At 36.8% G+C, this 27,160-nt stretch overlaps 1 protein-coding gene across 1 annotated transcript in view; it reads right to left on the bottom strand.

Moving 5' to 3' along the window:
- LOC121368124 (transmembrane protein 132C-like) overlaps nt 1-26,629 on the bottom strand; it is a 116,665-nt gene extending 90,036 nt beyond the window's left edge. Inside the window, exons 1-2 of the mRNA XM_041492699.1 lie at nt 26,442-26,629; nt 2,057-2,849 (exon numbers count right to left, since the gene is read on the bottom strand). Of these exons, the coding sequence (XP_041348633.1) occupies nt 2,057-2,849; nt 26,442-26,511 (863 nt within the window). The 5' untranslated portion in view covers nt 26,512-26,629. The remainder of the gene's footprint in view (nt 1-2,056; nt 2,850-26,441) is intronic.
- Nucleotides 26,630-27,160: the final 531 nt, after the last annotated feature.

Below are 27,160 nucleotides of genomic sequence, written 5' to 3'. Positions count from 1 at the left end.
CCCCCCCCCACTTTTCAGCACCTTCCTACGCCCATGTTTTATAATCGATCATCACATAGGTAGAGTCTATTTAATATAATTTTTATTATAATCGATTATTGGAAATATCACTAGAGTTGTATTTCAGTCTTATTACAGGCTAACAAGAACATGTAAATGTACATACACTACACATTTCAGTTTTGTTAGAACATTCTCTCTTTTTTTTCTTTCTCCAGCACATACACAAACATTGATGTCTTTTTGGCAATTACTTTTCATACACCGTTCATAAAAGGAGGGATTTACCCGAGAACAAAACCTGTAAAAAGTGGCTGTTTGTACAGAGATGTAGTACAATCCGGCCATCGGTGCTCGGAGCATGATCTCTCCATTAACAAAAGACCATTTTCCAATCTTGTCTATCTTGGCCATCAAAGCCATCTCGCATACAGCAAACAAACAGCAAATCAAGTCTTTCATACACAACCAAAGAACGTCTCTGCACTTTTGGTGGACATTTTTGTTGTATATTCAGCTAGAGATGGTTAATACAGTTTTAAAAGAAATTCGAACTCTTTTGTGTAAACATTGTGTGTTTGTAGATTCACATACACAAGTGCATACTGCATGGTGTTATTCACATTTAGCTTGTATTACAACTGCAATGTTCAGGCACATGTACGAGTCCATACACATTTAAACAAAACAAATAAATTACAATTTCAGGCCATAGATTTTAAACTTCATGGGAAACACTTTTTCGGTTCTGTGCCTTGTGATCATGGGAACCCATCGGAAACTGTATATATTATTTTTGTTGAATAGTCGTACACAATATAATAATCATGGGAAACGAAATTTTGGTTCCGTGATTTTGCCGACACGGTAACGGAAACAATAATTTCGGTGAAATCCGAGGGCCTGAATTCGTGTAGATGTATACATGTATGTATAAAGCATGTTGTTTGGCACATTTTGTGTAGATTTAACAATTATATAGAGGATAATAAACAAGTTACCAGTTATTATCAAATTTATGTCCCGAGTGAAAATTATTTCACGAGGGACATAAATTTGATAATAACTGGTATCAAGTTTTTTATTCTATTTATTACCCCAGCTATTTGGGTTTTTTTTAAAAAAGCTTTTATTTTCGATATTGCCTACATCGGTTACACATCCATGTATATAGAAATGATGCAAACTACTTTATTGTTTTGGGTATTGCTTTAACGTTGTATTTTATTCACGGTTCACAGATAATTTTCAAAACCCAAAGTTCTATATATTCTGTAAAAAAAAAAACCTATAATGAATTGCATTAAACTACCATTTTATTACAAGTTTAACACTGAAACCAGAAAGATGTAAACACAAACGTTTTAAACTATGTGACGTCATTGTATGTCTTTTGCCAAATCGTGATGACGTTATATTTAGTACCGACAAGGTGATTGGTTTGTTGGCGTCAAATCGTCCAATAGTAGTGTACGTTAAAACAATTATGATTTTTATTTTCCCCGTTATGAGTGCCTGTTGGGGTAATAAATAGTGTTATTACACAGATAATTCAGAACAAATGTCATAGCCTAATAATAGATAGATACTAATCATTTAAATACTTTCAATATACAAATGAACACAGTAAAACTGTGCACAGACTAAATGAGTTTATATAAGACTGCTCACTGGCTATTACATGTAGATTGCTCCTAGTCAAGTCCCTTGCCCAGTAACGTGATGCTTGAACATTCAGTTAATGTAAGTATTTACATAAGTATATGTCAAAGGATTAAATTATAGATGGATTAGACTGTTAGTTTATCCACCATCCAGTTTGATATTCTATACTCCGAGTATGTGATTATTATCTTTACTTTGCTGTTGAAAGAATTGTAACAGCGATATTTTAGTAATGAGTGCTTAAACTTGTATATATAATTATGCATTTGCTCTTTTTTTCCCAGTAGACAGACAAAATTAATGTTGTTATGCTGAAATATCTAACATTCAGTAACACTTCAGTAACAGAGTAAATAAAAACCCAGATGCAAAACAATTCATGTATACTTACTTAATAACGATCACCTGCAGATCCGACCCACTCTCCAGAATGACGGGCACCTCAAACTTCGATCCGGGATAAACCTGATCCGTCGGTATTCTGAACACAATGTTTTTATCCCGCCGCTCGTCAAACTTATTCTCCGTCGGCAACAAACCCACCGTCGCGATGTACTTTTTCCTACTGTTCGACGAGTTCGAAATTGACCGGGCTGGCACTATTGAGTTCGACGCACTGGCACACTCCTGATTCTGCTCCACCCGTGAAATGTCGTAAAACACGGACACGTCGCTGACGTTGGGGTGCCACCATTCCTGGGGCAGGTCAATTCCCGTCACGCAGGTCTTGTCCTTCTCACTCAGCACGCACACCGATGACAACTGCTGATCCCCATTCTCCACGAACAGCTGTCCACACCATCGCTGGTCATAACCGTCGCCGCCAAAATCCTTGCTCTTCCGCCCAATCGGGTGCGCGTGAATCAGCAACTGCAGCAGCGAACTTTTCGGCGTCAGCTTGTCCGTGACTATGTGAGCACTGACATCCATGTTGAATAGAATCTGGCGATGCATGAGGTTCTGACCGTCGTTATATTCGGTGTGTACAAACAAGTTCGGAACTGCTTCGTAGTCCTCAAACGGCCCGTAGCTGGCCCGCAGTTTGTACAGCTCAGCCGGGTGGGTGAGGATAAATGCCTCCTTCTCTCGAGTACGGTCCATGGGCTTAAACTTTCGGTAGGCCGACTTGAGAAAGAATCCATCCTGCGGGTCATTGAAAGAAATCTTCACCCCATCAACACATCCTGAAAAAACCCAGATATAATAATATAATAATTGCTGATTAACAATATAAATTACTATTACCGTACTAATATGTTATCCCCAAAATAGATCTATACATGTTTATAAGAAATGCATAATTTAATGTGATAATATAAATCACAGAGATATTGTTAATATATAAACAGCTGAAAATAAACAAATGACTTGACTTACATGCAATAATGAATTTATGATAAACGTTACTGAGATAAATTCAAGATGGCATAACACAAAGGAACCACCTACAAAGGGCACCATGTATAACAGCCATCAGTCTCAGGGCACCATGTATAACAATCACCTGTCTAAGGGCATCATATATAGCAACCACATGTCTATCAAGGGCAAATTTAAATTGTTTTTGTTTCATGAATAATATCTAGACTATTGCAAAGTTTGTCAGCTGTTTTATTCCATGAGCGAGGAAGTCATTTGCAGGGCTCACCCTGTCCATTGCCAATTTAGTCAATTGCTAATTTGTATTCAAAGTGGCTACAACATTTAGTCTGGCCTCTAATCATTTTCTACATGAAAATACTCTATATATCTGAAAATTGGCTAAACCACAATTTATTCCAGAGTGAACCCTGCTTTATTCAATGACACCAAGAACACTGCTCATTAAAAACCAATTCTCAATCTGATGTCATCGTTTGTTGAGGAAAATCAATTGTAATTGCAATCTTCACACAGATCTGTTGAATCTGGTGCATCAGGTGTTATTGTAATTTGTCCTCTTCCAGCCATCGTCATTCACAATTGGATGAGTCATGATGAAAGGGGCATTTTGCCATAACAGTGTCCAGCATTTTAACAACGTCAACTAATTTCACAGCTCATCAAATCACGATGGTTACAGACATGGACTTGATTATTTCACGTTACTGACAGACGTGCACTTAATGTTTTCACATTGGTGGCAGTCAGAGAGATGATTTAGGTGTCCGAATTTATTGAAAGCTCTTAAAGCTCCGATTTGCACAAGATTGGCAAAAAGTTAAGGAGAATGACAGCCACTTTGTAGCATGGGATTGAAATGAAATGGAAAAAAAGAGAGGAAAACACTCTAAGGTTTTTGATACAAAAAGGTTCAGAGAAATGGTTGGTAACAGGAGATTAAGGCATTAATGAAACCATAGTATGGAAAAAAAAACTGTTTAACAGTAACTTGGCACCTTTTATTTTAAATAAATTGTTATTATTATTAAAAGTTTGTTTTGTTTAATGACACCATTAGAGCACATTGATTTATTAATCATTGGCTATTGGATGTCAAACATTTGGTGATTTTGACATTTAGTCTTAGAGAGGAAAGGCGCTACATTTTTCCTTTAGTAGCAAGGGATATTTTATATGCACCATCCCACAGACAGGATAGCACATACCATGACCTTTGATATACCAGTCGTGGAACGAGTTATGATTATTACATATCAAACTGGTACTGATGACACTTGGTATAGCAAAAGCCATAGGAAGCAATAAGACTGGTCAGGCCAGAAATTTATCCTGGTGGGTTTTTATTTAGCTTTTAAACCATACTGCATGTTGTTGTCAATCCTCTTGTCATCAATCCAGTTGAAATAATTCTCACTGGACTAACAAGCTAAGTAAGTAATATTTATTTTATTACTTTTCGTTTACACGTTTACATTACTGTTTGTTCTTATGGGAATTGCTGATACATTTCACCTTAAAATGCCCCCAGAATGAAGGAAATGTTTTATTTAACAACGCACTCAACACATTTTATTTATGGTTATATTGCGTCAGAGCCCCCAGAATGAGGCAAAAAGCACTTACATGTCATGGGCGTACATAGGATTTTGAAAAGGGGGGTTCCAAAATAGATTGCAGATAATGGGCATATATTTCTATGTTGAGTAAATATAATAATGTCAGATATCAATGTCAGATATATTAAATTATTAAAAAAGCGATTTGGGGGGGGTTCGGTCATCGAACCCATCGAACTCCCCCTATGTACGCCCATGCATGTTTGCCTTGCCTGCAGTGTGTTCACAAGTGGTACTGTAAAAATAGACCCGTATCAATTTAATGTTTTGCTTCCTATGAACCTGTGTAGAATCGTAAAAAAGAAACCCTTGTGCTGTAAAATCAGCAGTGCTCATTTTTCTGTTCATTATAGACAGCTAGGATGGCATATAGCTCAACTAACCTAAAATTATCTGGTGCAATTATCTATGGACAAATGCATAGAATGATGAACACGGTCAATTTTAAAGTTTCATGGTCAGTTTTACAATTCCTTTCTGATATACTGCCTGAAATAATGGGCAGACGTAAGACAGGAAAATGTAACATGGAGTTCAAACCAACATTTCTATGTAAAATATGACAAGACAAAAGATAAATGAATGAATGGATGAATGAATGAATGAATGAATGGATGAATGAATGAATGAAATGAATGAATGATTAAACTGTTTTAACAACACTCTAGCACAAAAGTTCACATCGCCTATTTGGTGTCAAAACAAAGGTAGGTATATGAACAGAATTATTAGTAGATGGCAATAAACTAAAATATTTTATACTTATATTTAGAGAAAATAAAACATGGTCTAAAATATTGGAATTTTTAAAACTGTAATTCAAGGTTGTGTGAAAGTACATATCGTACACCCAATATAGTCTAAGGTCTCACTACACAGTTCACGTCTGGGTGAGAGTTCATTCATCACGTTCCACTATAGTTCCTAATTGTGACACATGTTGTGGTTCACATATTCACTTCTAGGAATTGAGAAAGAATTAAAACAATATTTATGTTTAATGGTAAGCCTTCTGGCTGTATTTTGCCCTATTTTTTTGTAATATTGTGCATTGATTTTTGGGGACATGGGTGTATAGTGCAAGAGACAGCCAGAGTGAATCGGTTAATGAACCACCTGTTCGGACCGGTACTACAGCCAGATGTGGTCATATAGCAAAAACCTGAGACGGAAATGTTCTCAATTTTTTAATCTCAATTTTGGAGTAAAAATAAATACTTATATAAAGTATGTTCTCAATGGTGTATGTTGTTAGTGCCAACGAGAATCCGTTCTATTGGCAATTTTCATTTTAAGTTGGGCAATTTAACACAGATTTCAATGGCAGATGACATCTGTGAGACCTAAGGGCTAAAATGAAGAAGGTGAAAAAAATAAATGTTTCTGGCCACTGACTGTACATAATACACCATGTCAATGTTACTGACTCTGCAAACCAATATTTCTTTGTACCTGAACGATATGTTTTATTCATATGCCATAAAACCTGACCCAGGGGACATCTTCACACGCTGGAGTTTCATACAGCCAGTACCGTACATCCATGTATAATACAACCACCAACATGGCTGGGCACAACTTGCGGGCCGCAGACTGCTATAAGAGAGGTTTATTGATTGGCTGGTGACTTTTTCTCTGGAGATCTCATCACGAGTGTTATAAATCTTGTTGTGCCTGACATCAAAGCAACATGGCTGACAGTTCAATACCAAGTTTGTGGAAGATGAATGGGATAAGATGGCCAACTAATGAACAGCGAATCACATGAGAAGACACCATGCATACAGACAAATTACAAAGATGTCCACATTTTATACCTTGTTTTCGTCTTTCTGAACATTAGCCAGAACAGATGAGTGGGAAAATTATCAGGATAAATATTAAAGTAATTCTGAACGAAGCTCTCCTTAGACAAAAGTAAAGCTTATTTGCTGTAATCTGACCAAATCATGAAAACACAGCAATTCATTAGCACAGGTGGGTTTTTTCGCTTTTAAAAAAAAAAAAATTCTCCACCTGCTCAATATTTTCTTCATTTTCTTTGTGTTTAATTATCTATTTTGGCTGTAGTTTCTTTTCAGATAATTAAATATATAATTAAAGTAAGAAAGATAGTGTACATATTATGTACATGACACATGTATATAAATAATAGGAAATTATTTTAAAATAAAAATACAAATAAATCAAAATAACAAGTAAAATGAAGTTTACAACAAACATCTGTTAAAAAAACACAAAAAAACTTTGACATTTTTTTCTTTTACATACATGTTTTTCATTTTATTTCAACTTATTTTCGTGCTTATATCCAATTAAGGTTCAAGCATGCTGTCCTGGACACACACCTCAGCTATCTGGGATGTCTGTCTAGGACAGTGGGTTAGTTGTTAGTTGGTTTGTGGTTAGTGAGAGAGAAGAGGGTGTAGTGGCCTTACACCTACCCATTGAGCCCTTAAGAAGTCGCTCTGGGTTGGAGCCGGTACCGGGCTGCGAACCCTGTACCTACCAGCCTGTAGTTTGATGGCTTAACCACTGTGCCACTGAGGCCGGTACATGTATGTAAGGATTTATTAAAATGACATTTACAACACAGCAATTTAATAATAACGAGTCTTTAAAGGCGCAGATCTTAGTTTTAACACTGAGTTACAAGCCTGTAATTCATTTGGATAACATTACAATAGAGTGAAAGAAGAGTCTGTGATGTTAAAACAGGAAATATCCTTAAACATAGACTAGAACTTGAATCAATAAACCGCTACTGCTGAGACGCGTTTTTAAAAATATGAAAAATGCTATTTTTGGTACTACAAACACCAGGATGACCAGAAACACTTCGGTTCTACGGAAATGAATAAGCTAAAGAATAAAATATAAGTAATGTTTGATTTCAGTGATCATAAACGGCTCTAATAGTGAAAAATATGCTGTAGTGTTTAAAAACTAGGGTCTGTCCATGTAAGCTTTTTTATAGTACAAATGTACAGCAAAATAACAAAAGTTAAAGAAATTCTAGAAAAAATAACTCCAGAACTATGGTTTTTAAATAGAATATTTTATGCCTGAAAAAAAGGATAGCATTCTAGTATTATTTGTCTCCTTTGTAAATAAAAGATTCATACAATTTTTATTAAATGTTACTATATTTTCATTGAATAAACCTAATATTTTAAAAACAAATTCACTTACACACACACACACACACACACACACACACACACACACACACACACACTGTAATATTGAAAAGTTTCTATAATTTCATTTTTTTTCATAAAATCACTCCCTGCAAAATGTATAAGGCGGAAGGCATTACCATCAACACACTATACACTATAGCACTCTGGTCTATAAAGGGTAATTAAATTTTGCATGCAGTGTATAGGGAACTCAATTTTATTTGTGCTACAAAAATAAATTATTCATGATCTACCGAAAGAGGCAAATTCATAAACTGCAGTGTGCTGTTGGTCGCTAATGAGCTTTCCGGCGAAAAACCATTTCACAGTCAAACACATCCAACGTGCAGGTCAAACACAGTCTGCGTCTCGTTTTAAAGGCCTGGAATGAAGCGAGTTTACTAACATTCAGCGTACCTGGGTGATACAAAAGCATCAAAGCTGAATAGAAAACGTCAAGCACAACCGCAAGTGAATAGCAAGGGTAAGATCCATTACACCTTGTTATGGTATATTGAAAACTCGCACACAAAAGAACGGGTACTGAACCAGGCCCGAGAATACCATGGCGAATGAACCATCGATCAGGTCGTCTCGGTGGTTACCTTGGTTCTCTTTACCACAACCATGATTTAGAGACAACAGCAAGTCATCAATATATGTCTGGTACATGGACAAACTAAAACAGTTTACCTGAGGGTGGAATCTGGCTTAGTAGGTAGAGTACTTGCCTGGGGTGCTTTGGTCACAGGATCGAAACCTCCTTGGTGGTCCCATTCTCCGACTGGTTTCCCCCCCCCCCCCCCCCCCCCCCCCCCCCATCCCAACCAGTGCCCCAAGCCTGGTATGACTTTAATTTCAGAAAGTGTAATTGGACACCATATATGTAACTGGCATTTTGCATGAATTTAAAGCTGCATAACCGATGTGCAAACAGAATGTTTTTTTGTGAAATATTCTGCCCTGAGGCTTCAAAGGCTGAGAAGACCTCAGAGTGATGTAAGCTATCCCAGAGTGATGTAAACCACCCCAAAGTCATGTAAACCATCCCAGAGTGATGTAAACCACCCTAGAGTGATGTAAGCCACCCCAAAGTGATGTAAGCCATCCTAGAGTGATGTAAACCACCCCAGAGTGATGTAAACCACCCAAGAGTGATGTAAACCACCCCAGAGTGACAAAAATAACCCCAGAGTAATGAACACTACCCCAGAGTGACGAAAACATCTCAGAGTGATGTAAACCATTTTTTATACCAGTTGATCAATAATCATTAACTATTTTAAATTATCAACATTCAGTAAAAACGCAACATATATTAAACAGTACTGCAGATGAAAAACCTTTTAGAAATCTTCTCTTTACAAAAGAGAGGCACATAATATACAGGCATACATATTCTCTTTAATTTTAATGCCCAACAGAACTGAACATTACATCATTGATTCTGATCCCAAACATAACATTAGAGCAGCACAGCCTCATTGATTATCAACTCCACTGATTGACAGCAATTCAGCAAGACAAGCAATACACATTAAGGGACTATCGGATGGAGAGAAAAAAAAGGTGGAAACACTGCCACATGCCAACCAAATATCTCAATGACTGGGCAACTGTGGCAATCCATAAACATCTTAACGAAGAAACCAAATAATTTCAGTCCAAAGACGGCCATTTAAGCAGAAGTAATGCTCCATGGAGTTGATCAATTTAGTTCTTTGTCGCAGACAGGCAGTGGGTCTATCGCGACTCTTTTGTGTTGTGGGTAGGAAGTGGTGTGGCTGGTATGAATGGCCCTTTGATGTTAATACACTGCAGGAACACAGGGTGAAAGAATAACACTATAATTTGTATGTGCAGTGGTGGTGGTGGTCGTTGTCGAAAAGAAAATCGTTACTTTATGTCAAATTCAGATTTGAAAGATTGTCATGAAATAAATAAATAAATATAAAAAAAAATATATATATATATATATATATATATATATATATATATATATATACACACACACACACACACACACACATACATACACACACACACATTCATTATTCAATATTAGAATAATAAAAATAATTAAAAATTGTGTTTTCTCTCAAAGAAAGTTAAAGTTTGTTTTGTTTAATGGCACCACTAGGGCACATTGATTAATTAATCATTGGCTATTGAATGTCAAACATTTGGTAATTCTAACACGTAATCATCAGAGGAAACCCACAACATTTTTCTTAATGCAACAAGGGATCTTTTATATGCACTTTCCCACATACAGAAAGTACATACCACGGCCGTTGACTAGTTGTGGTGCACTGGCTGGAATGAGAAAAAAACCAATCAGTTGAATGGATCCACCGAGGTGGTTCGATCCTGCAATGCAAACACCTCAAGTGGGCACTCAACCAACTGAGCTAAATCCTGCCCCTCTCACGAAGAAAATATTACACATTTTTCAAACATACCGTATTATCCTACTCTAGGTGGGTTGTCATCTACTGACCAATGACCATGTCAGTATGACTATTATATACATGCGAGACATAACAATTTGTCACATGCTAATATCTGAAGAACACGTCTTTAATACTAGTCTGTTTCTAATGTTAAACTGCTAACACAATGGTATTATATATGTTTGGCATCAACTGTTGTATTTATCTCCATGTTACTGGGCTCACCCTGTCCAAAGAAAGAAATGTTTTATTTAACGACACACATTTTATTTACGGTTATATGGCGTCAGACATATGGTTATGGACCACACAGATTTTGAAAGGAAACCCGCTGTCGCCACTACATGGGCTACTCTTCCAATTAGCAGCAAGGGATCTTTTATTGGCACTTCCCACAGGCAGGATAGCACAAACCATGGCCTTTGTTGAACCAGTTATGGATCACTGGTTAGTGCAAGTGGTTTACACCTACCCATTGAGCCTTGCGGAGCACTCACTCAGGGTTTGAAGTCGGTATCTGGATTAAAAATCCCATGCCTCGACTGGCATCCGAACCCAGTACCTACCAGCCTGTAGACCGATGGCCTACCACGATTCAGTCAAACTCAAGTCATAAATTTCTGTTTAAAATGTCTGAATACAACATAAAACAGTATATACTCTTACAATGACCCGCTATTGAATTCATATGACAATGACACTTTCAGTGTAAAATTACATGACAGACAGAAAACATGTGGCCATCGTTTCGCAAAGCTTCTTCAGTGCCTTTAACTGAAATTAATCTTGAGACAATTTAATACCGGGAATACTCCCATATAGTCTTTGCATGACTGGTTTTTATAGCAGCAATAACAAAAGGACCGAGATGTTAAGAACCTGCATGTGGCCAGTCTTTTCAGCCTGAGTTTCACCAACACTTTCTTGCAACAAAGCAACGAAACACAAATACATACAACTTGGTTCCATACTGGATATATATCTTCTTAAAGGCAGGTTATTTACTGTCTGTACCAGGTGGAACTCATAAATGAATGAGGGGTGGTGGTAGTTTTAGCTTATTAAACTTTAAAAGTCTGGCATCTACTTTTGTAGTTAAACACCCAGTCCATTGCCAAATTAGCTAATTGCTAATTTTTATAAATGTGGCTACAACATTTAAGTGTTTGGCTAATAAAATGTTCTTAAAATTTTGAATAATTTTGAAGTTAATGCCCTACATATATCTGAAAATTGGCTAAAAAAGGTTTGTTAAAGTTTGTTTTGTTTAACAACACCACTAAAGCAAATTGATTTTATTAATCATTGGCTATTGGATGTCAAATATTTGGTACAGTTTATGAGAGAAAAACCCACTACATTTTTCCATTAGTAGCAAAAGATATTTTATATGCACCATCCCAAACAAGATGGCACATACCACAGCTTTTGATATACCAGTTGTGGTGCGAGAAATAGCCCAATGGATCACCAACGGGGATTGATCTTACACTAACGTGCATCAGGCGAATGCTATACCACTGGGCTACACCCCATACAAAATAACTGGGGTGGCACTTTATAAAATGACATGAGGGACGGGATGCATACAAAACTAAAATAAAACAATATTTAAAGGTAGAGTAAACTCAAACAAGAGATTTATGTGTTGTAAAGATGCATACCCGGACCACCAACACATACTGACACTTTAACAAATGAAAAACGCATAATTTTCTAGTTAATAAAAAACCATGATTATTCCTGCTAACTGGGGGCAGCCATTTGTTTTGTTTTTGTGACGTCCGGTGGAATAGCTTGGGGCAAAGTGACGTCAGCTCCGTCCAGCTGCTCTATGCACAGTGTAAACAAATCCTCTAATTTACGACAAGGCGCTTCGCTTTCATCAACCTGACTTGTAAAACAACATAAATGACTTGATAGTATAATAAACTATTTAACTAAATATATTTCAATTTGCATTAATAGAGCGAAATGGAGTTATAGTATATTTCTTTTTTTTTAAATCCAAAGAAAGAAATGCATAGTATTAGGCCTATTGGTATGCTACGTTCGAGCAAAAACGACCACTCACGATACCCAAGTGATAATTTTCTTTTCTTTGGGACTACGTAATTGGTCAGTTTTATGATTTTAGATAAGAAAGTCTACTTAATCAAGGGTTTTACAGAATTACTTACAGTAATAAAACAGGACAGCTGATCGTTTACGATTAGAGGGGTGTCCGTGCAGTTAACAAACAATACCTGTGATCTTAATAAAAAGAGGCACATATTTTTAGTGTGTCTAGACACAGTGTCTGGGGATCGTCTAAATATACACATCACAGAATATTGCGATGCATCCGCAAAAATCAGGTATGTTTTGTTTCTTCAGTTTGAAGACTAATTCCTGGCGTGACACATTAGGTATTACGTAACCACCAGCTCGCCAGAGGGCGTATTCACTGGAATGATACAAAATGGCTGCGCCCGTTATATATAATAGCTGTCACATTTAACTGTTTTATTAATTAACTATACGATTATACTTGTTGATATTAAGCAATAATGTGCATTATATATTGTTGAATATGCATACCAGGTCAAATGCCTTGATTGTCCCTTCCTTGAATGACACCTCTTCACATTTAGGACTGTTCATCAATTACATAATGCTCTAGGGTAGGAGGTATCATGGGATGCATTACAAAATATTATTTTGGTGAGGGGGGAATATTTGTCAAATAGTTAAATAACATTTTCAAAAAGTGTCTAATTTTTTTTTTTTAATGAAGAAAAATTCATATTATTCATATTCAAATTCATATTATTAACAAATTATTTTCTATTTAGTATTACATACATGTATTACCAAACTAATCAAACATAAATACAAAGAACAAAATCCAATAACAATGGTCAATGATAGAGAAAGCTTGTGTGGGGGTGGGTGTGAGCAGTGTACTGACAAGCATTACAAAGGGGAGGAGTATAAAAATGGCAAATTATGTGCTATGTATCTGATAATTGTTGATCTGCCCTGTGTTCTTTTTTTTCTCTTTCTTATTTTTTTAACAAATATATGTATTAATGATAATTGCAAGAAACATTTGATGTATCGGACAAGTGGGCATGTCTATCTGTACAGCAACATGAACAGTGTTACCGCAGCCTAATATCTCTTCACATGGTCTTTAGGTATAGGGACCGGCCTCGGTGGCGTCATGGCAGGCCATCGGTCTACAGGTTGGTAGGTACTGGGTTCGGATCCCAGTCGAGGCATGGGATTTTTAATCCAGATACCGACTCCAAACCCTGAGTGAGTGCTCCGCAAGGCTCAATGGGTAGGTGTAAACCACTTGCACTGACCAGTGATCCATAACTGGTTCAACAAAGGCCATGGTTTGTGCTATCCTGCCTGTGGGAAGCGCAAATAAAAGATCCCTTGCTGCCTGTCGTAAAAAGAGTAGCCTATGTAGTGACAGTGGGTTTCCTCTAAAACAGTGTCAGAATGACCATATGTTTGACGTCCAATAGCCGATGATAAGATAAAAAATCAATGTGCTCTAGCGGCGGCGTTAAATAAAACAAACTTTTTTTTTAGGTATAGATGCACCAACATGTTACAGTTTATACACACCCTCCAGGATTAACATCAGAAGCTCTAGCTAAAAGACAAACGTACCGAAATCACACCTTAAATTCCCTGGTGCAGTGGTAATTTACACAAACAAGGAAAGGCACGGCTAAACCTTTTCCCCTGTAAAGATATCTTTGGGTCGCCAGCGATCTGGCCGTGGACACGCTGATGTCTGGAGAGACAAGATAAAAAGAAACCCTGTTCAAACAATCGGCTGGAAACTGTACAACTTAAAATCTCGCAGCCAAGTTCAGTCTCCAAGTGCGGCTAGACACTGGTTTACAATTCAGGGTCAAGTGAGAAAACACTCCAGGAACCTGGCGGTAACAATACCCACTCAAAGCTTACCAAAGAATAAACATGCAATAAAAAAATATCTAACTGAACAGCTATAAACATACCATTTAAACATACATTCTGACATATTAAAAATATTAAACTAGAAAAATAAACAGAAAAACCTTTTAGTGTGACATTAAAAAATATTACACTAATAAATTTAACATACATATATATATATACATACATACATACATACATACATACATACATACATACATACATACATACATACACACACACACACACACACATACATACATACATACATATATATATATATATATATATGCATACATACATACATACATAATACACACACACATACATACATACATACATACATACATACATACATACATACATATATATATATATATTAATACTTTTACACTGGTTAGTAAATTACCAGTACCATAAAATGTTGGATGTGACATATTAAATTAAAAACATTTAAGTTAACTACTAAATAAGCATGTAAATTTCCTTGGTACCATGTATATTTTAAAAATAATGCTTGGGGGAGAGACAAAACTTAAATGTAAGACATGGAAAAAATGAATTATTTAATTACTTTCAAGAGACCTCTGCACATAAAACATAACTGTGAAACTTGGTCTAGTATGTTAAGAAAGAAAAAAACAGCTGCCTCCATATATATTTTACATTTATAATATGCACTGCCCTTAAATAATACCTGTAGGGTAGCACATACCATAGTCTAAAATATCTCAGTAATGAAGAACTGGGTGGAAGAGAAAACCCAATAAATTTCTCAGTGTGGAGTGTAACTCAGTGGTAAAGCAATCTAGGATCGATCCCTGTCAGTGAACCCACTGAGCTATTTCTCGTTCCAGTGCACCATGACTGGTATATCAAAGGCTGGGGTATGTGCTATCATGTCTGAGGAATGGTACATGTATACAAAAGACCCCTTGCAGGTTTCTTTACTAAAACCATGTCAAAAGTACCAAATGTTTGAAATCCAATAGCCAATGATGAATAAATCAATGTGCTCTAGTTGTGTAAATACACAAAACTTTAACTTTTTTCTCTCAGTGGGGATAGAATCAACAGCCAAAGGCTTTTCAAATAAACATTGTAAACAAATATTTTTGAAAACCGTCTGAACTAGAATTTGTACAATTCAGATGTTCTGTCTATGAAGCAAGTGATTTAACAAACATATGGAATTCCGTTAGGCCATGAACACTATTATGTTCTTTACTGCAGCATATGGTCTAACGGCATGCCGTCACTTCCAAATGGATCCAGGCCAAAACCAATATATGATATCAGATCAAAACAAATCTACACCTTGTCCTTAGGCCAGCTTTTAAAACAAAGGTTGTGATAAGCCCACCAACTCATACATAACATGTAAATCTCACACTGAATTTCTACGAATATAATTTCTACTAAATCTACCCTGGTAAGATGGTGAATCATAGGTCATAGATACAAATATTTTAAATGATTGTCTACCTTGAAAAGAATACTCCCAAAACTTCAAATATTACATCTACTGGTATACAGTTAAAGTTTGATTTGTTTAAATAATGACACCACTAGAGCACATTGATTTATTTATCATCGGCTATTGGATGTCAAACATTTGGTAATTCTGACACATAGTCTTAGAGCTGAAAGCCGCTACATTTTTTTCATTAGTACTAGTAGCAAGGGATCTTTTATATGCACCATCCCACAGACACGATAGCACATACCACAGGCTTTGATATACCAGTCGAGGTGCACTGGCTGGAATGAACAATTTCCCTATGGTCCACCAGTGGGGATCGATCTTAGACTTACTGCACATCAAGCGATTACTTTATCATTTCATTTTATTTCAACTTATTTTCATGCTTATATCCAATTAAGGTCCAAGCACACTATCTTGGGCACACACACCTCAGCTATCTGGGCTATCTGTCCAGGACAGTGGGTTAGTTGTTAGATGGATAGTGGTTAGTGAGAGAGAAGGTGTAGTGGCCTTACACCTACCCACTGAGCCAATAAGAACTCGCCCTGGGTAGGAGCCTATACCGGGCTGCGAACCCTGTACCTACCAACCTATAGTCCGATGTCTTAACCACCATGCCACCAAGGCCGGTAGCACTTTATCACTGGGCTGGTATACAAAGCCATGCACATCAGTGATGCGTTTGTAGTTACAGAAAAAAACGTATTGTGAAATCCTTATTATAATGGCAAAAAATGCACATGTATATAATATATAACAACAACAACATGACGCAAATTATGAAGTTGTTGGGGGTGGGGAATTGATGGGTTTTTTTAGAAAAAAGCCCCCCCCCCACCCCACCCACCCCCCCACAAAAACAACCCCAACATGATTTGATGGATTGAAGGCAAACACTTAACTGTTTTCAACTCACTACCCCACTTCTTTTGGCTTGATTTTTGTGTTATAATGATGCTAAATATGTAAGTGCCTTAAAAAAATCCTGGGGAAAGGCCTGTATATGTAACAAAATGGGGATTAAATTGGGTAGAAAAGCTAGACAGCTGAACGGAGTAAATTAAATCTTCCTTGCCTAGAAGGTTTTCTCTTCCGGTTTCCAACAATTTGATCTGTCATTTTTAATTTACATGCATATATGACATATTTTTTATTATGTGTAGTGAAATCTCTCAAAACAGGACCCTCTGTAAACTGGAATTCCCTCAAAACTGGACATTTTACAGTCCCTTTTTAAAAATCAGTACAGAACTCAACCTCTCTAAGCCAGATCCCTCTTAAAACCAGACATTTTTCTTGATCAGAAGGATGCCCAGTTTAGAGGGGTTTCACTGAATAAGTAAATTCTTGAAAACAATATTGGATACTTTATGTGGATCATTATAATTTTCGGCTTAATCCACCTTTAGTGTGCAAGATCAGGTTTTGGGGTTGGGATTGTTTTTGTTTTTTTGCTTTAAGTTGTTTATCTTTATTAAACTTAAATTTAAGCATCTAATAATAATATATGAGCTACTATGTATATGTAGTACTGGATTAAGTCCACTTTGAAACAAATTTAGAATAAAAGGACAGGATTCAGCAATGAACCAACATTCGATTACAACTGGCCTCATGTTAAAAGAAGGGGTGGAATTTAGCTCAGTCGGTTAAGTTCTCGCTTGAGGTGCTTGCATCGCAGGATCAAACCACCTTAATGGATCCATTCAACTGATTGTTTTTTTTTCTTGTTTCAACCAGTGCACTACAACTGGTCAAAGGTCGTGATATATGCTTTCCTATCTGTGTGACTGTGCATATAAAAGATCCCTTGCTGCATAAGGAAAAATGTAGCGGATTTCCTCTCATGACTATGTGTCAGAATTACCAAATGTTTGACATCCAATAGCCAATGATTAATTAATCAATGTGCTCTAGTGGTATTGTTAAACAAAACAAAACCATGTTAAAAGACATATTGGGACTACTATATATACAAGTCACGATAGAGTAGACAGCTGGGTTTTCAAACATTTACAGTAATTTAAACTCGACGTATGTGATACAAAAGGTAAACATATTTCTTCAATCAGGAAAATCATGGGAAAATTAGCAAACAACGTGATAAATACTCATGAAAAGGCAACAGCAATCTCGCCCAGACCTGGGCAAACAAGACGGACTTCTTGCAGACTTTCAATATTAAACTTGGCCCGATGATCAAAGCGTGTGTCGGTGAGCCGATATCCCTGACAAAGACCCGAGATTACCCCACACTGCTGTATACCTTGTGCACGCAGCACACTGCTCATCGTGCCATTGGCCACTTTAGGTGCTACTTTCCAAACAAATCTTCCTCCTCGTATTAATTTAGTGAACTTCTGCGTAAAGACCAGAAATTTAAATTCTAGTATTTAAGACAAATAATTTAAGAATAAACGAATCGTCTAAATGTTCAGGTATTAATATTTAAAATACTTTTTTCTGTTAACAGAAAAATCTGATCATTTATAACATAAAACAAAATAATGTGTGGAAAGTTAAGAAAATTAATTTAAATGAGTTTTGTTTTGTTTTTTATTTAACAACACCACTAGAGCACATACTGATTAATTAATCATCTGCTATTGGATGTCAAACATTTTTCCTTAAGCAGCAAGGGATCTTTTATATGCACTTTCCCAGACAGGAAAGCACATACTATAGCCTTTGACCAGTTGTGGTGTACAGGATGGCACAAGAAAAATAAAATAAAAAATCAGTTGAATGGATCCATTGAGGTGGTTCGATCCTGTAATGCAAGCACCTCAAGCGAACACTCAACCGACTGAGCTAAATCCTGCCTGAAAGACTGAACAGCAATCTAGAAAAATTAATTAAAACACATTTTAATATTAAACTTCCAAATTTGTTTAGTTAAGGGACAAACAAAATATGCACTTTATTTTTAAAGTCAAAAGAATTATCAATTTAATATGATTTGATCAGCCAGTATTATTACAGCCATTATGTTAAATTTCAGAGTTCTAACTCTAAAACTCGCATACAGCTAGGGCAAATCGAGAAAACTTAGAATAAAAGTGACTACAAAGGGTTGAGTTTTGTTTAAAAGCACACCCTCTCCATTCTATATTCCATAAGTTTTATAAGAAGAGATTCACCCCCCCCCCCCCCCCCCCACCAACCTCCAGTTTTTTGTTTCTTTAAATTTCAAGATGAGCTGGGAGAAAACATCTCTATAACTGTTTCTAAACTGTCAAAATTAAGTTTCAAACATGTTGTCCTGGACATAGACCTTAGCTATCTGGGTTAGTGACTGGTGTTAGAAAGGTATAGTTGCCTTAAATACATGCCTACTTTTGATTAGCAGACGTTACTAACCAAATGCAAACTGATTGTCAAAGTTTTGTTTAACATTTCAATGTTTTTAGTGATCTCTCAGGGCTAGCTATGGGTGAACAAAACAATTTGCCAAATTATCTTCAAATATGCAATAATCCACTGTTATTTTTCAACAAAATACCAATTATTACATGAAATGTTTTCGCCAAATCAAAATAAAATTTGCCAATTGTTCCTGAAATTTGCAACTGGCGAATTTGGCGAGTGGCAGAGCTAGCCCTGTCTCTGAAACTTGCATTTAATGAATCGTGACACAATACTGAACACCGAAATGATTCCCGACACGTACCTCTCATATCTGAGACATTAAATTCACTTTGAGCGAGAGCTGTTACTGGGATGTGAACACAGTACCTGCCAGTCTTTTGAGTCTGATATTTTAACCACTCCACCAATGGGTCCATTTAGCACACTGTCCTGGGCAGTCTGACCAGCACAGCAGATGATGGATCACTATTAGTGTGAAAGGACACACATTACTGCCATATGAGTTAGTCTGACCACTTAGCACCAACAGCTAGCATATTCCGACAGCATATACCGGCCTCGGTGGCATCATGGTTAGGCCATCAGTCTACAGGCTGGTAGGTAATGGATTTGGATTCCAGTCGAGACATGGGATTTTTAATCCAGATACTGACTCCAAACCCTGAGTGAGTGCTCCGCAAGGCTCAGTGGGTAGGTGTAAACCACTTGCACTGACCAGTGATCCATAACTGGTTCAACAAAGGCCATGGTTTGTGCTATCCTGCCTGTGGGAAGCGCAAACAAAAGATCCCTTGCTGCTAATCGGAAAGAGTAGCCCATGTAGTGGCGACAGCAGGTTTCCTCTCAAAATCTGTGTGGTCCTTGGCCATATGTCTGACACCATATAACCGTAAATAAAATGTGTTGAGTGCGTCGTTAAATAGGGCATTTCTTTCTTTCTTTCAGACAGCATACCCACTGGTTATGAAGTGCTCAATGGTTGTCAACTTCACTGGGGGAAAAGGAAAGGAACGTTTGTTAATAACACCTTTACACAGGTAATTAGATACAACTGTTGACTAGCCTTGGTGGTGTAGTGGAGGTTAATGGGTACTGGGTTCACACCCCAGTACCACCTCCAACCCAGATCAAGTTTACTGACTCAGTGAGTTGGTATAAGGATACTGCACCCACTTCTCTCTCACTAATCACTAAACCACTGGTCCTAGACAGATAGCTGAGATGTGTGCTAAAGACAGTGTGTTTAAACCGTAATTGGATAATATCATATAAGCACATTTATAAGTTAAAGGGACAGACTCTAGTTTCAACCTGTGAAATTTAACACTAAGTTTAGTTAATCCACAAACCTGTAACACATTTGGATAAAGTTACAATTGAGTGAAACATAAGTCTGTGACTCTGAAATGGTGAAACAGACTAAAACTCGACTCCATAACTGTTACTTCTTAGACACACATGACATTTTAAAAATATGAGAAATGGATTTTGTAATATTAAAAACACCAGGAACACCAAAAACACTTCGAATAATCGAAGTAAAGTATGACTTCAGTTATCAAAAACAGCTCTAATAGTCAAAAATATGCCATAGTATTTAAAAGTTAAGATATGTCCCTTTTGAATTAATGAATTCAGTTGTAGCCCTCAAAATATGTGATGGAAGTCAGCAGTGCCACTACAAAAAGCTGTTGCAAAATTTATTTGTAATGGTATTTTTTATCATTATTGGGCATCTACTTTATTATCTGGACTAAATAGGCCATCACAAGTTGATCCAAATTTTCACTTTGTTAGTGAGATAGAAGTCAGAGTACAGCATCCTCACTGATTCATTAACATTCTTGTTGGGAGGTAGTACATGTGTGTGTACACCCCCCCCTTTTTGGCACCTATGACACTGAGCTACTCTTTTCAATTTAATTAGTACTAATAGTAGCAAGGTATCTTTTAGATGCACCATCCCAAAGACTGGAAAGAAAAATAGCCACATGGGTTCACCAATGAGGATTGATCCTAGACTGACTGTGTATTAGATGAACAATTTTACCACTTGGGCATCCATGCATGCAACACATTCACACTCACACAAACACACAGAGAAAGAAAGAAATGTTTTATTTAAGACCCACTCAACACATTTTATTTACGGTTATATGGCGTCAGACATATGTTTAAGGACCACACAGATATTGAGAGAGGAAACCCACTGTCGCCACTTCATGGGCTACTCTTTTTGATTAGCAGCAAGGGATCTTTTATATGCACCATCCCACAGACAGGGTGGTACATACTACAGCCTTTGATATACCAGTCGTGGTGCACTGGTTGGAACGAGAAATAGCACACACAGAGACACTAAAAACATTTCATTGCAAGGTGAAAATGTGATCAGTACTTGAATGGGCTAAGTTTGTAAAGCAAGAGAGTCTCTACAACAGGGTAACAGAAGCAGTGAGCAAACATATACTGTTATCCAAAAAGCAAATAAAGCGTTTGAAAGAGTAGCTGATCCACTTGTGTTGGCCACTTAGAGAGGGGTTGACAGCTCTCGCACCGAGAGTAACACACACGATTCCGAGTTTTAATTGGCAATGTTGTGCGAATAACCCTCACTTCCATCCCATTCTCACCTTAATCGGTCTACATTGATTTTGTCATATTTACCTGTGAACAACATATATACATAAATCTGTGTCCCATCAGGGTTTTTTATTTATTTTTCATCTGGTATAACTCTCTGGCAAAGTCAAAGGATGTGTTTATAACGGAAATGCTTGAACAGTGGCGTAGGAAGGTGCCAAAAAGTTTGGGGGGAGGGGCACACACACACACACACACATATCTATATATATACACCATCGTTGCTGCTACTGGATCAAGAAAAGTGCCCCCTACTTCCAACGCCAGTGTTGAACAATTCCCGGGTGAAAGCATGATAAAATATACTCACAGTATTTTTCAATGACATGGACAGAAATCCTATGTCATATGTAGCCACATGAAAGTATTAAGTTCAAAGCAGAATTAATTAATATCAGGGACTTTTATCTCACTAATTTGGGAAAAACAGGGTTTCTTATGTGTTCTCATCACAGAAAAGCCTTTTTTAGTGCTGAAATGTTACTAACAAGATTCTGAATGGTCGTAGATAACACAAAATGCATTTCAAGTTTCCACAACCTTCTGAGTACTGCAGGCGAAATATCTCGCCCGACGTCACGTCAGTCGACATACTGTACACTGTATACAGTGCATTCCCCAATTCATATTTCCTGCCGTTTTGCACACGACACACAGGAAACGGAAATATATAATAAAACAAAAAAGATTTTTTTTCAAAATGGTGGCTTTTGTTTTGATTTTTTTCAATTGAAAATACCTTGAAATTTTGAGTTCAAAAAGTAGTTTTCGGCAAGTATTTTCGCCTGACAACAATGGCGGCACGTCGCGGTAATTTTCAGGGATCGATAGCTGATTGTGACAGCTAATTTGATAATAAATTTGATCGTTTTACCAACAACGAAAATCACCAAATGAATCGTAGTTCGGTTTAAAAAAAAAAATTATGGTCAGAAAACCACTGTTATCGGGAATAATGGACATAAATACTGGACAGCTGGCCATAAATGCCCGTAAGTAAACGCAACTTTTTCGATTTTTTGCCTAATTTTAATCACCATTAACCGATCTAAAAATAATAAAAATTACAAAAAAGACACAAAAATAATACTTAACGATTCATATATGAACTTTATTTCATGTATTTATAAAATATTTAAGTGAATATATTTGAGTAAAAATTATAAACTTGTACCCACTCAACGTGTTTTTTGTTAAAAGTTAATCCAGTAGTCTAAAGGTTAATTAGATAGCTCAACATTTAATGAAGTCTATGGTTTACATGTATTTACATGCACATATACCTAGTCTCACAGAAATGTGCATGTGTCTGCAATGTCCTGAAGCATCGGAGCTTTGACGTCTACCAAATTAAACGCCCAAACCAAATGTTTGATAGTGCTGATATTAGCTATGTATAGTCAGATGTTACGTGAATCAGACACATATATATGTATATGTTTAAACACTGTCAATATGAGCCATATGTTTATTTTTACTCCCCCCACCCACCCACCCCACACACACACCCCACCCAAGTTATTTTAGGCTGGGTAAATCCTTACTCATTTCCATTTTACTATAATTTTGACATCCTAAATCAGTTAAAAGTTGGATTTTTTTCATGACACTGTGACCATTAGAGTACTGACATTGATTTTATAATCATGTCAAAGATTTAGTTGATTCTGACATTCAGAGAAAACTTGCTACATTTTTCCATGAGCAGTATTGACAGTAGTACTAGTATTGTAGGTAATCTGTTGGAATTCCGTCATCGATCATCAGCTATAATTAGCTTGCACCAACCGACCAACTTTTGATTACAAGATCAGTTAGAATCATATGAACATAAGAAGGCTTTGACTTACAAAGACCATGCACCGACGTACCCCAGTGGTAAAGCGTTCGCTTGATGCGCGGTCAGTCCAGGATCAATCCCCGTCGGTGGACCCACTGGGCTATTTCTCATTCCAGCCAGTGCTCCACAACTGGTGTAACAAAGGTCATGATATGTACTATCCTGTCTGTGGGATAGTGCCTATATATAAAAGATCCCTTGCTGCTAATCAAAAAGACTAGCTCATGAAGTGACGACAGTGGGTTTCCTCCCTCAATATATGTGTGGTCCTTAACCATATTATGTCCAACGCCATATAACCATAAATAAAATGTGTTGAGTGCATTGTTAAATAAAACATTTCCTTCCTTCCATGCACCTACTGTCGTGATCACCGAGACGTAGTCTCTACAAATGGCTAATAGCATCTATTTAATATGTTACTTCTTTATGTATCCATGAAAACAAACACCAACCCCAACATATTTATTATATCAAATCCATTATCTAAACTGGAGGAACAGTTACAGAACACATTTTCCCATACAACCGATTATGGATTTTTGTAACTGATCATCACATCAGAAGAGCCAAACTGATCAATATTCTATTACAGAATCAATTATCGGAACATCACTAATTAGCTGCAAGGGATCTTATGTGTGTCCGATTGCCTGTAAAATATAATGTATCACTCCAACTGTTGTAGGTCACTGGTTGAAATTGAAGAAAACCCAATTATGGATGGGACAATTATTCGATGAACATTACAGAGAACCTGTGCACCGTTTCCCAATTTGCAAGCCACGGTTCATTTCAATTTTGTTTTGTTTAAATGATACATGTATATAGGTGCCATTCGGATCCTGCACAGAACATGGGAATTTCTTGCTGGGACTGTAAAAATTGTAATATCCCAAAATAGGGACTGACCTCAGTGATTAATCCGCTGAGAGAATAAACATTTTTAGCATGTTTCGTCCCAATTGTCAAAATTTTAAAAAAGTAAAGACAAACGACCATTAAAATGTCTTGCTATTAAAATAGTTTTTAAAAATGTATGTATGATATTTGGCATACTTGTACAACTTGTAAAATACATCGTGAATAAATCGGACTGTGAATTAATCGAACTGTGGACCAAAAATCGAACCAAATTTTTTTTAAATGAACCGTCCCATCCCTAAACCCAACCATAGAACAGGTCCACATAGTGATTTGATCCTAGGAAACAAGCACCTCGGGAAAGCACACTCTGAGTTATACCCCACCCCCTATAACTTTGTATCTTTTCATGTACAGTAAACCGCAGGGCTCGACCTCAGTGGTAGCCCAGAGTATTTTGGCTACCCGTTTGGGCTACCAATGTCTAAACCCAGTAGTCCCCCGGGTTACTAGAGTTGTTTTGCACATCCAGTTACTTCGCAATCAACAAGACAATTAAATGACTAAAAAAAACCCCACATAAAATAGCATGTTTAAATAAAAATAAATGATATTGCTTTTTTCTCTCTTTTTTTAATTTATTAAAATTATAGAGCTACTAATTTTTACTGAGGACTATCAGCTTTTATAACCTGGTAGCCCATTTGGTCAAGACTTGAAAACTTTACTAAACCAGACCCTGAACAAACTGAATCCTGTCAAAACTAGACAAGTTTCATCATCCCAAATTTTCTAAATTCTAAAACGCCTCTCTCTCTTAACAGCTGCCCTTTAAAACAAGATCCTGTCTAAACTGGATAAATATTAGGTCCCTAGCGATCCAGTTTAGACAGGTTTCTCTATAAATGATTGGGGCAGCTCGACAACCATGCAACACAAAACAATGCATTTTCATACCTTGTCTGTCTGCTTCTAAAATTGCTAAATAATTGTCATCACCCTACCCTTCCCTGCTTATTCATCCCTATTTTTCAACAAAATACCAATTATTGCTTGAAATATGTTCGCCAAATTATCTTTAAACAGGCAAAACCACAGCTATTTTCAACAAAATACCAATTATTGCTTGAAATTTGTTCGCCAAATTATCTTTAAACAGGCAAAACCACAGCTATTTTCAACAAAATACCAATTATTGCTTGAAATTTGTTCGCCAAATTAAAATAAAATTCGCCTAAAATTTGCAATTGGCAAATTTGGTGAGTGCCAGAGCTAGCCCAGGTTGTGGGTTATATTTTTTTATCTGTGAAAATGTCCTTCACAGGTGAATTTGAAAGGAGAGTCTGGCAATCTTCAGCGTACCACTATGTTTTTTTACACTGTCACTGTGCCACCTTTGTATCTATAGCAGTGACTGTGTGGTCTGCATCACACTTGTTTTGTGTTAAACATGAAAGAAACTTGTTAAATGTATTTGTTTAAATGTAATACACTGTATTATTTTGTGCAATATCTTTACACATTAACATTGTAATAAGGTGGTGTTGTCATAAGGATTACATTCTAATATATATTTAGTATTAGTATTACTACTCAAATAACATATTAATTTACTGGCAATAATTACACACAGTGACACACACATTCCGAGGATATAGCATAACGATGCACTGTAGGTACAGTAAGCGGAACCCAGTAAGCACTCCGAGTTTGTATCATGTATGTACAGTTTGTGTACACTGTACCACATCATGGCACATGCCAATTGAATAACATCAAACAACATTCGATCAACTACTCGGCAATTAACACCTAGCTTTCTAATCCGCAGTTAATAAGTCTAATAACCGACTAGCAAACGCGATCGGTGTTGACGGAGGTTGCCGCCAATCAACAGGCTTGATCGATGTGTATCACCTATCAACTGAAATAGAGACGGGAACGTATATCGAGCCAGAAGATGCGAAATCGCTTTCTCACCTAGTATCATAACAAAGCCCAAGAACCACCAAAATCCTTCGCTCTTCGCCATCACTGGGACAATGTACATATCCAATAGAGTTCTACATGCGTATATCCTTCCCGATTATTGCACTATATCCAAATTCACCCGAAAAACACACGACTATCGGCGTTTCTGTCACCCATATTCCAACATCACCGTGCGGTAAACTCTTCCATGCTGAACATGGGAACTAATTTCCATATCACTCCGCGATCATTAAAAACAATCACAAACAGCTTTGGAGTAAAATGAAACCAAGCAAACGATTAAATAAAATTAACATCGACTATTTATTTCTTTATCATTGTTGTTTGTAGATATGTTACTGAAGTTTGAATTATATCCGCCGAATTATGTAGGACTATATTTTGAGTTCAGTCAATGTCTGGTAATGCATTCAACAGAGGCCATCCGATCTAATTATAGGTCGTGTGCTCTTGTGCGGGGAAATGAGATCGGTTTCAAAAGAAAGCAGTTACAAACAGTGGCCCACGGTTTCTGTTATTTTGATACAGGCCGCCGCTTCAACCACCTTGCGGTTGTGCTTCGACCTTATTCATATACTGCAATTATTTTTAAAAGTCGATAATCGGTATCGCTGGATTCAAAATGTGAATACTATAATAAAGTGATAGGGCGACCTGCAGGATTTTTCTAGCCCTGTCAAAAAAGGACATCTCTAAAAACAAAACAA

This window comes from Gigantopelta aegis, chromosome 3 (genome assembly GCF_016097555.1).
Source record: "Gigantopelta aegis isolate Gae_Host chromosome 3, Gae_host_genome, whole genome shotgun sequence".
NCBI classification, from domain to species: domain Eukaryota; kingdom Metazoa; phylum Mollusca; class Gastropoda; order Neomphalida; family Peltospiridae; genus Gigantopelta; species Gigantopelta aegis.
Note: the sequence above shows the minus strand (reverse complement) of the source record. Positions and strands in the feature narration are given on the sequence as shown.